Source organism: Caloenas nicobarica, chromosome 27 (genome assembly GCF_036013445.1).
Source record: "Caloenas nicobarica isolate bCalNic1 chromosome 27, bCalNic1.hap1, whole genome shotgun sequence".
NCBI classification, from domain to species: domain Eukaryota; kingdom Metazoa; phylum Chordata; class Aves; order Columbiformes; family Columbidae; genus Caloenas; species Caloenas nicobarica.
In genome coordinates, this window is record NC_088271.1 from 5,116,516 (window position 1) to 5,129,309 (window position 12,794).

Genomic DNA, 12,794 nt, shown 5'->3' on the forward strand with positions numbered 1-12,794 from the left:
GGACCCATGCTGGGGTCAGAGGGCCCAGGTTCCGGGCAGGGGTACCAGGCGGACATAGGGGCCGTGGCACTGCTTGAGGCATCTGCAAACGTGCATGTGAAGCCAGAGTGTTCCACGTGTGCTGGAACTAGTGACCTCCTGCCTCTGCCAGTCCCGCAGGACCAGGGGATGCGGCTGCTGGTGCCATTGGGTGGGGGGTTCCCACATGTGGGTGCAGCTGCACGCTGTGACTAGGGGAAAAGGGGGTACATGTTTAACTTTGTCACCGGTTGACCCTGCAAACAGGATGTTCAGCAGCCCCCACCGTGCCATGCGATGCCACCAAATGCGGTGGTCCCTGACTGAACAGTTCCTGTCGAGCCGGTCTGTCTCCTGTCATAGAATCATAAAATCGTTTTGGCTGGAAAGATAGGCTTAAGATCGATTCCAGCCATAACCTAATTCTAGCACTAAACCAGTCCTGCACTCCCAGACTCCTGTCACCAGCGTCAGGCAGCAGAACCACCTGGCAGCAGGTTCCGTTGCACTCCAATTCATTTTGTGCTCCATGCAGTGGCTTTCAGAGTGAAGTGACAGAGCAGAGCGGGTGCCACCTGCCAAGCTCCCTATGATCACAGGTGAGGTCATCACCCCTGGGCACAGGAGAAGCTACCTGGAGAAGAGAGAGGTGGGATGCAAAGCCCAGCACCTGCTGTCCCCCACTCAGCAGTTAAGCGATTTAGGCAACACATGACCTGCAAACATCAGCCTGAAACCCACTGGCAGCCTGACAAATCTGGACAAGCAGCAGCTGAAAGGAGCTGGACATCTTCCCTCATCACCGTATGCAACCTGGACACCCAGAGCATGGCCAGTGCTCTGGGGCTGGAGTCCCCAGGTGACATCCCACCGGGCTGGAGGTGCACATGATGCCGCTGGCCCAGGAGGGCTCTGAGCAGCCAGCGGTGCCGCAGGCTCTTATCACCCATCTGCAGCTGGACGAAGCGGGGAGATGTGACAGATCCCATGATGCAAACAGGACGGGGGTACTGCAGGAACATTGGGAGGGAGCTCCCAAACTCAAGTGTCAGAGGAGGTCACACACCCGTGGCAGCTTCAGGGTGTGGAAGGGAGTCGCCAGGAGGAGGGGAGGTGGAAGCTCCCATGGTGTGGTATCCCAGAGAGGAGAAGGTGCTGGGACTGGTCTCTAGACCATCCAAAACCTCCTTTCCTGCAGTCAGCCCGCAGGTGAGTGCTGGCTGTCTGAAAAGTGCCTGAACACTGTGACTCTGCCATCATTCCTTCTGCTTTTTTATCATCTTCAGGCAGCCTCTGAGTCTTGCAATTTCCACTTTCAGCAGGGAATCCCACCTCCCCTCCTGTGGATTCTCAGCTAACACAGAGGATGGAGAGAGAAGAGACGGAGACCCTGGCCAATGAGGTGGGGGAGATGAGTAGAAGAGGTGAGTTTTCAGAAGGGAAGAGGTGGTGGAACTGTCCTCTGTTGAGGAGCCATAAGCATCCTGCTTCTGCTGTAGAACAGCTATTTAAGGTCCCAACACCTGGGGCTTGTCCCAGCCTGGGCTTGTAATGGGGTTGAGACTTGGTGGCTGTGACCCCCCCAGCTGAACTCCTTGTACTTCTGTAGATTTACCACCAACACCGATGATCCATCCTTCGCTCCCACTGCCGTTGAGAAACAGGAATTTGGGGTCACAGGTGTTGGGGTAACATCCGTTGCAGTCCACACTTGTTTGTGCCCAGATTTGCCTGTTTTAGTCATGCAGCACTAGAGCCACCCAAGCTCAGGTCCAGGTGTCTGCAGAGCAGACATGCGCCCACCCACTCAGGTGGATCCTCCTCCAGGACACCGGGGTCTCCTTGGCCAGGGATCGCATGGCAGCTCCTGGATGAGGAGCAGGGGCAGGATCAGGGCAGCACTGAGGCTGGGGCAGTCCAGGACGAGGGGGTTTCCCACCTCTGGGCAGGGGAGAGGAAATCATAGAATCATAGAACAGTTTGGGTTGGAAGGGCCCTTCCCAGCTCCCTCAGTGCCACCCCTGCCATGAGCAGGGACATCTGCACCAGCTCACGTTGCTCAGAGCCCCGTCCAGCCTGGCCTGGGATGTCTCCAGGGATGGTTCAGCCACCACCTCTCTGGCCAACCTGGGCCAGGCTCTCACCACCCTCAGGGGACAAAATTTCTTCCTCATGTCCAGCCTGAATCCCCCTCCTTTTGTTAAAGCTATCACCCCTTGACCTGTCACAACAGGCCCTGCCCTCATCTTATATCCAAAATAGGAAGAGGATCATGGTATCTGACGGTCATAGAAACATGCAACGATGTGGCCCCTGGCCTGAGGAGCACGGTGCACCTTTCTCCATGAGAAATTTGGGTTTCTCCAACACACAAAGGACATTCTGAGTCTGCTTCAGGCTACTCAGAGTTGTAAGGGGGGATTCACTTCCCAGTGTTAGGTGTCTCCAGATCACAGGTGAGCTCCTCACCTGAACTTGTGCTGGGGACACGCACAGCCATGGACCGACCCACTGACATACGTGCCTTCATTGTCTCCTGTAGAATGCAGTGAGCCATTTTCTTATGACACTCCTCACAGACTAAAAGGAGGTGGAGGCAACACCTTGGACACAGACATTTGGTGCTGACACACAGACAAATCCCACTGAAGTCACTTTATTCTGTACATTTAGAAAGCGATCCCTGCTGCAGGAATGTCTTCAGTGAGAGTGTTGTTCAACTGGTAGAGAGCGGGGATGAAAGGCGACAGTCATGAGTTGCAACTGGGGAAACTCTGTTCAAGCACAAAGGGCTAATTCTTCCCCTTGAGAGAGGTGCAGCACCAGCCAGAGGTCCAGAGAGGTAACGAGATCTCCACTCTTGGACGTCCTACACAATTCAGCTGAACGAGGTTCAAAGACACCTCAGGCCACTTTGAGGGTAGCCATGCAGGCAGGAGGTGGATGCAACAGAAACCTCCACCAGCTCCTTCCAACCTAAATCCTGCTGTGAGTCTGAACTGCCGAGGTCCCCTAGAAAACCTTCTCTTGCTCCCTCCCCTTCATCAAGGCCACACTTTGAGCCGTGTCCCAGACCCCAGCCAGAACCAAGGGTAGACTGTTTTCCCCTCAAATGATGTCAGTGGAAAGGCGAAGATGGGAATGTTCCCATCAACACTGAAAAATGACACCCGCCCCTCTTCATAATCCAGAGAGACCCGGATCCGCTTGGGAGCTTGTATTTCAGAAAGGAAAGTGCTATCAGGGGACGTGAGAGCTTGGAAGCACCCTACCCACTGCCCCACTGCCCAGAAACCCTCCTCTGGTTTAACCACAATCTCGCCCTTCCTTTTCACATCTTCTCTACACACCCCCACAGTCCATCCTCCTCTGTCCTCCACCTCCACCTCCCAGTAACATCTCCCTGAGGTGAAGCCTTCACAACCCAACACACAGCGCCATAAGTCAAATCTCTTGGGGATGTCAGGGATGTCCTGCGGCTTCTCTTCTCTTCTCACACTTTTGCAGTCATCAGACAGGACAAGGCCGCTGTGGGCTGTGTCTGAATCCAGAACCACCTTCACTGCAGGAGAGATGGAGTCAACACATCAGGGCAGAGCTCACGCCAGGAAAGAGCTTTGGAGGGGTTGCACATGGAAGAGAAAGTGCGAACGATAGCTGGCAGACTGTGGCATGGGAAGCTGCACAAGGTGACAATGTTAGTGCAAGGAGCAGAAATAAAAGAGGAAAGATGACATTGAGCACAGCGGGAAGAGGAGACAAGCAGAACTCCACACTGAATCACACAGAATCACAGAATGTCAGGGGTTGGAAGGGACCTCGGAAGCTCATCCAGTCCAACCCCCCGCCGGAGCAGGAACACCCAGATGAGGTTACACAGGAAGGTGTCCGGGCGGTTTGGAATGTCTGCAGAGAAGGAGACTCCACAACCTCCCTGGGCAGCCTGGGCCAGGCTCTGGCACCCTCACCGGGAAGAAGTTTCTTCTCAAATTTAAGTGGAACCTCCTGTGTTCCCGTTTATACCCATTGCTCCTTGTCCTGTCGCTGATAGTCACCGAGAAGAGCCTGGCTCCATCCTCCTGACACTCACCCTTTACATATTGATAACCATGAATGAGGTCACACCTCAGTCTCTTCTCCAAGCTAAAGTGACCCAGCTCCTCAGACTGAAGAAGCCCCCATGTCTAAAGTGTGGCCAGCACTGCGCACTGAGGACCAGGACTCTCCAGACTGTCCTGAGACTGGGACATGCACCAAACAAACAAGAGGTCTGAGTGTTACGCGCCCTCCTGGACAGTGAGGCCTGGCAGAAGCATCCCTGGTCCCACCAGCATCGCTGTGGCAGAGGAACTACCAGGAAGGGAGATTAAAGCAGGGAAGATGATTCAGCACCCCAAAAGACCAAACTTTATTTACCTTCTTCTATAGGTACTGCATATCTTCTCCATGCTTTAAACAAAAAGGAAAAAAAAAAAACACAGTTGAGAGGTAATCTGAACACACTTGTACTGGATTAGCTCAAAATAATTATACACCAGTGCAGTTGCACATTTTCGGAATTGTCGATGTATTTGTGAAAGTCATGTCACAGCACACAGCTTCAAAGCTGTCCTTACTATTTATGGTCTGTTTGTACTTTCTTTGAAAAGTAAAAGAATTTTCTTCTTAGTATGGAAGGATCACAGGCAATATCTTAAAAACACATAGAGAACAGAGGAAAGTACTGTTTCTGAAATGAGTTTGGTATTTGCTACCTGTTCCTTCCCCAAAAGGAAAACCTAAACCAGGACATAGATGCAAAACCCAGGTGAGAAAATGGCCCAATGCAAACGTGTCCCATGTAGGAAGGAGAATGGTACTCACCAAGTTCTTCAGCTTGCTTCTCTGAAAAAGAAGACAAATCAGCACAAGTGGGTTGAGGGATATTGATTGGGATATAGCCTCACTCGTAACTGCCTGCACGGGCAGGAGGGGAGTTCTGCCAACGCTTGGCAATGCAAAACCCTCTCCCACCACCAGCCTGGAGCTCAGAAGGTGCTGGTGCAGGTTGAGCTGCTCAGATCTGGGGCAGGAAAAGGTCTCTGGGAGGTCCCTCACCTACAAGGGGACCTGTTACTCAGCATTTCCACCAAATCCTGGTGCCAGCAGTGAGGGTGCACAGGGCACTCGCCCTGCCCGTGCCACCATGGCGGTCACCCATCCCTAACCCCACACACCATCCTCAATCACCTTGAATTGTCAAATTCACTCCCTTTTTTTCTCCTTTTCCCACCAACCACTTTTTGGTTGACTTTGCACTTTAACAGTGAAAAGGAAAAACAGAAACCCACCCCCCTGTACAGACTCTGTGAAAAATCCTTTGTAAGGAACAGGAAACTCACCGATTTCTGCATCACGGTCCCCTGAGCAACAAAGAGAAACACAAGTTACTATTTGACACAGCCCCTTCCCCAGGATCCCACCACACACAGGTGAGCACAGGCTGTGATAAAGGGGGCAGATGTGCTGATTGACACTCTGGTTGCAAGGATGCTCCTGATTCCTGAGTGGGCTGGGCCTGTATTGATGTTCCCCATCAACCTGTATTGGTAGCAATTTAGCAAGAGCTCACTTTTAATAGCCAAAGAGCTTTCTTGGCAATTCTATGAGCTGCAACCAAACAAATACACACTCTTCTTTTTCTTTTAAATTTCTTGGTAAGCAAACAATCTAAGTTTTTAAAAGAGAATTCTCATCAGTCTAGGTTTCTGTAAATCCTTAAAAACCAATCATGTTTTCAGTTCTATTTCACTAAGTTAAAAAGATGTGAATGTTAAAAGCATTGACAGTCACTCAGGGAAAAATCCCTAATGACTTTTCAGGGTAAATTTTCACATGATTAGGGGGTCAGCGGAGGGGGAAGTAAAGTGTCTGCCAAAAGAATAACATTTGGGCAGAATGAGAGGTTGAATAACAAAGTCTGAAAGTTTTCTTGGCAATTCTATGAGCTGCAACCAAACAAATATGCTGTCTTCATTTCTTTGTTTTCTTAATTTCTTGGTAAGCAAACAGTCTATACTTTTAGAAGAAAATTCTCAACAGCCTACGTTTCCATAATCTCTCCCTAAAATAAAAAACTCAATATGTTTTCCATACTATTTCACTATGAGCATGTTAAAACCTATTCACAACAACTCAGAGAAAAAAATTCCAATGACTTTCAGAGTAAATTTTCACATGATCAGGGTGTCAGGGAGAGAGAAGTAAAGTAACATTTAGACAGAATGAGAGGATGAATAACAAAGTCTGAAAGTTTTCACAGAGGATTTCACCGGGAAGACGGGGAGTGGGACTTACGCAGTGCTGCCTCTCGCATCGCTGAAAAACAAAACCAGAACAGAGCATCACCACCAAAGCCCATTCCTTTTTCACTGATACACTTGTTGGGGTGGGGAGGAGGCTGAAATCGCTCATGATGGAAAAGCTGCAGCCCAGGAGCTCCCCAAGATCTTTCTGCTCAAGACTTTTGGAGCTCTTGGCCACCCTCCCCAGAGCCGCCTCGGGCAGAGTCCAGCCAGGGCTGCAGCTCCAGGGCAGCGGTGACGGGGCAGGTTTGCATGGACCAGGGAGGAGCACGGGGTTAAACTTCTCGTTCAGTGCTACAGAACCATCCTGCCCCTGGGTTTCCTTGGTGCTGAGACACAGCTGAGGCCCTTGCAAAATGAAATGTGCTACCCCAAAGCTTCTACCAGCTTTGGGAAGAACCTTGAGAGCCCTTTGAAAAGCAAAATTCACTGTTGGTACAACATCTGTTTGTGCTTTCTTGGGTTTGGCAATGATTTTCCTTACAATTACAACACCATTTCCTAAACTGATTTAACAATTTTCTATAGCTGCTAGCCAAACCATTTCCCTCCCGCACATCTCCATGAATTCTCCCATTTGAAGGAATTATCCAGTTTCTAGGAAATAAAAAGTAAACCTTACCTATTTGTTCCTCACGCTTTCCTATGAAGGAAAGAAAACAATGTAAATAATTGAGAACATCATCCCTTCCAAAGAGCCCTGGTCAAACCACAGCAGGAGTTAAAGCCACCGGAGGTCTGGCAGTGCTGCGGTGCCTGTGCAACCCACTGGCTCAGCTCGGTTTGGCAAGAAGTAGAGGATTTCAGTGTCCTTTATTCCACTGTATTATTTGTCTTTCAGAAAGGGAGGAAGACATGCCAGGCCCTCAATAGTGCAAGTTTTTGGGGATTTTTTTGCAGGACCAGGCAAGTTATCGCTCCATTTCTGTGAGAAGGATCCACCCTTTCAGGGCCATATGAAAGTGTGGCTCACGCTGCTTTAATATCCATGTCCTTCTTTGCTACCTTTTTGTTGGAAAAACAACCTTTCTTTTCTTGCCAGAAAGTAAATCCCTGGATCTTTAAGCCCCCTGGCACCACACGTGTGTCCCAGACACCGAGACAAAACTCCAGGACTATCCTGGAGTTTCCCAAACCCACCTGTCCACCAAAACCAGAGGTGGCCAAACAGGACCAATCTCCCACCCCAAACACCGCGCCAGGACAGTACCTTTAATTCTAAATAGATAAACAGTGATAATAAGGAGAACGACCAGAACAACCAGGAACACGCCCAGGGCAGTTATCCAAGGATGGGCATTATGGAAAAAGGGATCTGAAAAATAAAACCCCCAAAGGGGTTGGGTCACTCCGCAAGCAGCAATGGGAAATGGATTATTTCTGTGTTATACAAGCTCATCGCAGGTCTGAATCCCATCAGGGGTGAAAATCACATCCTGACTGTACTCCAGAAAGTGACAAAAAATCAAAGAAAAAAAAACCTGTTTCGGCAATTTCGCACTTTTCTATGCTACACGATGTTTTCTCTGCATATACTGTGGGGGATATTTTAAAGCAAAAATTTCTAGCCAAATTATTTCTAGTTAAATCATGCTTTCATTTCCGTTGAGAAAAAGATAGCTGCACGGTGCAGAAAACACTGGATGCACCGAACACGCAGCCTGACAAATGCACCACAAATTTTCTGTGAGTGTTGTGTCCCCAGCGCCACCACGTGGGCAGCGATAATGGGGTGACACCCCCGTCTCCACCTCACCTGAGATGTAAAACGCTGATCCACGTTCTTGGCTGTCCAGGATGTGTCGGACCCAGCAGGAGAAGTTCTGCTTCGTGCCCCTGGTGAGGATGATGCTGCTTTCCACTGCAAAGAGGCTGCTCTGGTCCTGGGTGACGCTTTCCGAGAGGGATGGGAGATGCTGCCCATGGGGATCTCGCCACAGCACCCGGGGCCGCGGGTACCAGCCGGCCGAGCGGCAGGACACCCGGATCCCCCCGTCCTGGTACCGCTCCAGCGCGACAAGCGGGGCAGAGCCACTGGCTGCGGGGACACAGACACCCCAGTGATCCTGCGGGAACGGGGTGGCCTGGCTGCCCCTCTGCCTGACAAGGGATGGACTTGGAAACAGACAAATCCCGGGGTTTGGTTTAAGACAAGTGTCAGCTGGGGTCAGGACATTTCATTTCAACAGGGCATGGACCTGCTGGAGAGGGGCCAGAGGAGCCCCAGAAATGATCCGAGTCTGGAACAGCTCTGCTGGGAGGACAGGCTGAGAGAGTTGGGGTGTTGAGCTGGAGAAGAGAAGCTCCGGGGAGACCTTATTGTGGCCTTTACGTGCTCAAAATGGGCCAATAAGAAAGATGGGGATGGACTTTTGAGCAAGGCCTGTTGCGATAGGACAAGGGGTGATGGTTTTAAACTAAAGGAGGGAGATTCAGGCTGGACATGAGGAAGAAATTGTTGCCCCTGAGGGTGGTGAGAGCCTGGCCCAGGTTGGCCAGAGAGGTGGTGGCTGAACCATCCCTGGAGACATCCCAGGCCAGGCTGGACGGGGCTCTGAGCAACCTGAGCTGGTGCAGATATATGAAGAAAACTATTTCAAGAACACCTCTGAAGTGGGTAGCATATCTTGTGAGCTGTTTGCGGTTGCTTGGTGGGCAATTGTACATTTCTGAAACATTCATGATATTTTCAACTGTGGGACTTAACAAAACCCTATTTCCAAAGCAACCACCTGTAATTGCTGCTGGGGAGGACAGGGAAGAAGAAGGCTGACTACGAGAAAGTAAATCAGAGGCACCTGGGACATGGAGTACAGACCTGTCACCTTCAGCTCCACCACAGCCTCGTCATAGTCCGAGCCATTGAGAACAAGACAAGTGTAATTCCCTCTGTCAGACAGTTGGACACGAAAAATGTTCAAGTTCACGCTGCCCTTGGCGAGTCCGTCCTTCCACAGCTCCGTGCGCCCTTCATATTGCAGCATCTGGTCCCGGTACTGGTCCTGGCCCCCCTTGTAGTGATGCACAAAGGGCGAGAGCTGCTGCCGAAACCAGGTCACCTCCATGTCTTGTGTGCTCTGCACGGGGGAGAAGCGGCAGGGCAGCACCACGTCCTCGCCCATGGCCACGGTGACGGGGCCGGGGGGTCCCATCACTTTGAGCGGAGCTGGGAGAAAACCCCAAAGGAAGAAGAAATAACTGTGAGTTTGCTGTGGCGACCGAGCTCGGAAAACCAGCGACTACTGCTGCAGATGGTTCCTGTGCCATGTGCCATGTCATTGTGCTGGAGCGTCACCGTGCTGGGGGATGAGCCATTATGGGAGCTGGGAGAGGGACCCCGGCTGTGCAGCACATGCTTCCCTGTCCTGCGCTACCACCAAAGTTCTTCAGATCCCTAAAAGAGTTTGCTCTCAAGGGTCAAGTGCTGCCTGTGCTGCTGAGGGTGTGGAGAAAGCAGGATAAAGAAGGAAAGAAGTGACTTGAAGGTGTCCAGCACAGAGCCATGAAGATGATGGAGTGGAGCATCTGCCTTACAAGGAAAGGCTGAGGGAGATGGGGCTCTTTAGCTTGGAGAAGAGGAGACTGAGGGGTGACCTCATTAATGTTCACAAATAGGGAAAGGGTGAGCGTCAGGAGGATGGAGCCAGGCTCTTCTCGGTGACAACCAATGAAAAAACAAGGGGCAATGGGAGCAAACTGGAACACAGGAGGTTCCATTTAAATATGAGGAGAAACTTCTTCCCGGTGAGGGTGCCAGAGCCTGGCCCAGGCTGCCCAGGGAGGTTGTGGAGTCTCCTTCTCTGTAGACATTCCAACCCGCCTGGACACCTTCCTGTGTAACCTCATCTGGGTGTTCCTGCTCCAACAGTGGGTTTGGACTGGATGAGCTTTCAAGGTCCCTTCCAGTCCCTGACATTCCGTGGTTTTGGGTGAGTGGTTGGAGAAAAAATAGACAACTGGGGTGCAAAAAAACCCTCAAAAATCCTCAGCTATTTGCACCTATTACAACAGAAAATAAAAATGTCTCATGTGCTCTAAACATCGTAGGAAATTTAAAAAGAAATATCTTATTAATAAGCTGGCCACTCAACTCACAGAAAAACAAAAGCAAAAAAAACTCTTGTGCTGCAACTTTTGACACACTGGGAAATGACACACATGCTGGAAACAGGGAGAGTGGGGAGGGAAATGGCAGCAAATTACAGTCAACTCATTGGCACCATCTAATGTCCCCCAGAGCTCAGTGAGGATCCAGGGCGATGCTGGTGCTCTCAGACATGGGCAAGATTCATGGCCAAGGCCCTGAGCCTGCACTGTGCTCAGCCCTTCGTGGGGAGAAGCTGCATCGGGAGCCGGGAAGATACTGAGGCTGGAAGCAACGCCCCAGGGATCAGCAAAAACCAGAGGGATGCCTACCTGAGTGCAGCTCGTGAACTTGGAAAACTAAACCATAAGTGATAAAAGCCGGCAGAGCCAAGCACCGGAGGAAACTGGAGAGCATCATCTTCCCTGGAGCACAACCTGGAGACACGGAAACAGAGGGAAGGGCTGAAAGGGAGGAGAAACAAGGGAATAGAATAAAAGGCAGAACTCACTTTTAAGGGGCTTTCTTACTGCTTGCAGCCCCTTTTTATAATGGCTAGGGAAGAGCCTCAGATGCTCAGAGAAAGGTTGAATCCAATTTTCCACCATCAGCCTGACTTTGCTTGGTGCTTTACATACAAAGTATCTGACTGGTAATAAAAGTTGCAGGAATTTCCCATGAGGAAACAAAGGACAAGCTGCAACATCTCCTCTAATTCCCTGACAAAGTGGCAATTGTTTTAATACGGAGCACTTGCTTTTCTTATCCAGCCTTGAGAAAGAAATGGAAAGGTGCAGCATGAGAAGGAGAAACCTAGACCCAATGCGCTGAGCTGTTGCCACACAATCTTATCTGGGACAAATTCAGGACTCAGTCGCACATCCTCTGCCACCGCAATGATGTCTCAGACCAGGGAAAGCAAAATAACCAGAACATTAATTCAACACCCAGCCAGGAGAGGACCTGGCCCTGCTCTGAACCCTCTTATCACCCACTGACTTAGTCCCAGCTTTGTTATAAAGTGGTGAAAACCATGACGAAGTTTGGCAGACAGCAGAAAGCGATTTCAACCTGCAGCTTTGCAAGAGGTGCCACATACCTGGAGGAACCGAGATCTCTCACGGGGCAGGAGCTGCTCGGCAGTCACCGGAGTGTCCGGGGTTCACCCCGTCTGAGCTGCGTCTTCCGCTGTCCGAAAACCAAACGAAAATGTCACTCTGCATCCCAGGCTATCACTTGTTTTCTTCTGAGCTGCCTCTGCTCAGAAATGAAAGTCACTGGGTGATCTGCAGTTTTTTGGCAATGCTTTTGCTCTGGAAATGCTCTTCTGGCAACGCCCACAGGCAGCCGGTGCAGCTGCTTATCACATCACAGCCTCGTCCGGCGGCTGCCCCAGCCTGGGGAGCGATGGACAGCGGACTGGGGAGGGGATGCAAAGCCCAGCACCTGCTGTCCCCCATTCAACCGTTAAGCAATCGAGGCAACACATGCCCTGCAAACACCACCCTGAAATCCACGGGCAGCCTGACAAATCTGGGCAAGCAGCAGCTAAAGGAGCCAGACATCTTCCCTCATCACCGTATGCAGCCTGGACACCCAGAGCATGGCCAGTGCTCTGGGGCTGGAGTCCCCAGGTGACATCCCACCGGGCTGGAGGTGCACATGGTGCTGCTGGCCCAGGAGGGCTCTGGGCACCCAGCGGTGCCGCAGGCTCTTATCACCCACCGGCAGCTGGACGAAGTGGGGAGATGTGGCAGATCCCCTGATGCAAACAGGATGGGGGCACTGCAGGAACGTTGGGAGGGAGCTCCCAAACTCAAGTGTCAGATGAGGTCACACACCCGCGACAGCTTCAGGGTGTGGGAGGGAGTCACCAGGACGAGGGGAGGTGGAAGCTCCCATGGTGTGGTGTCCCAGAGAGGAGAAGGTGCTGGAATCCAGCTGTGCTCTCCAGACCATCCAGCCCCTCTGGGCTTTGATCTGCTCCCTCAAACAAGCTGGAAATGCTCTGCAAGCCCAGTCCAGCCAGGAGCTGATGAGCTGAGGGCAGTGGAGAGCAGACTGGAGACCTCCAGACCATCCAAAACCTCCTTTCCTGCAGTCAGCCCACAGGTGAGTGCTGGCTGTCTGAAAAGTGCCTGAACACTGTGACTCTGCCATCATTCCTTCTGCTTTTTAATCATCTTCAGGCAGCCTCTGAGTCTTGCAATTTCCACTTTCAGCAGGGAATCCCGCCTCCCCTCCTGTGGATTTTCAGCAAACACAGTGGTATCCAGAATGGAGAGAGAAGAGAGGGAGACCCTGGCCAATGAGGTGGGGGAGATGAGTGGAAGAGGTGTTTTCAGAAG

At 51.3% G+C, this 12,794-nt stretch overlaps 1 protein-coding gene across 1 annotated transcript; it reads right to left on the reverse strand.

Annotated features, from left to right (window-relative positions):
• Nucleotides 1-2,701: 2,701 nt before the first annotated feature.
• LOC135999246 (butyrophilin subfamily 1 member A1-like) lies at nt 2,702-11,696 on the reverse strand. Its single transcript, XM_065652816.1, has 11 exons — nt 11,546-11,696; nt 10,779-10,883; nt 9,181-9,528; nt 8,119-8,400; nt 7,573-7,677; nt 6,985-7,005; nt 6,355-6,375; nt 5,400-5,420; nt 4,882-4,902; nt 4,435-4,467; nt 2,702-3,580 (listed from the first exon to the last, which is right to left on the reverse strand). The coding sequence occupies exons 2-11, from the start codon at nt 10,864-10,866 to the stop codon at nt 3,063-3,065; spliced, it is 1,458 nt and encodes a 485-aa protein (XP_065508888.1). The 5' UTR covers nt 10,867-10,883; nt 11,546-11,696; the 3' UTR covers nt 2,702-3,062.
• Nucleotides 11,697-12,794: the final 1,098 nt, after the last annotated feature.

Excerpts from the sequence above, each read along its gene's own strand:
- LOC135999246 (XM_065652816.1), bottom strand. The coding sequence starts at position 10,866 with ATGATGCTCTCCAGTTTCCTCCGGTGCTTGGCTCTGCCGGCTTTTATC. Across the intron at positions 8,401-9,180 it reads GGTGGAGCTGAAGGTGACAG|CCAGTGGCTCTGCCCCGCTT; the intron begins GTCTGTACTCCA and ends GTGTCCCCGCAG. Across the intron at positions 6,376-6,984 it reads AAAGCGTGAGGAACAAATAG|CGATGCGAGAGGCAGCACTG; the intron begins GTAAGGTTTACT and ends TTTGTTTTTCAG.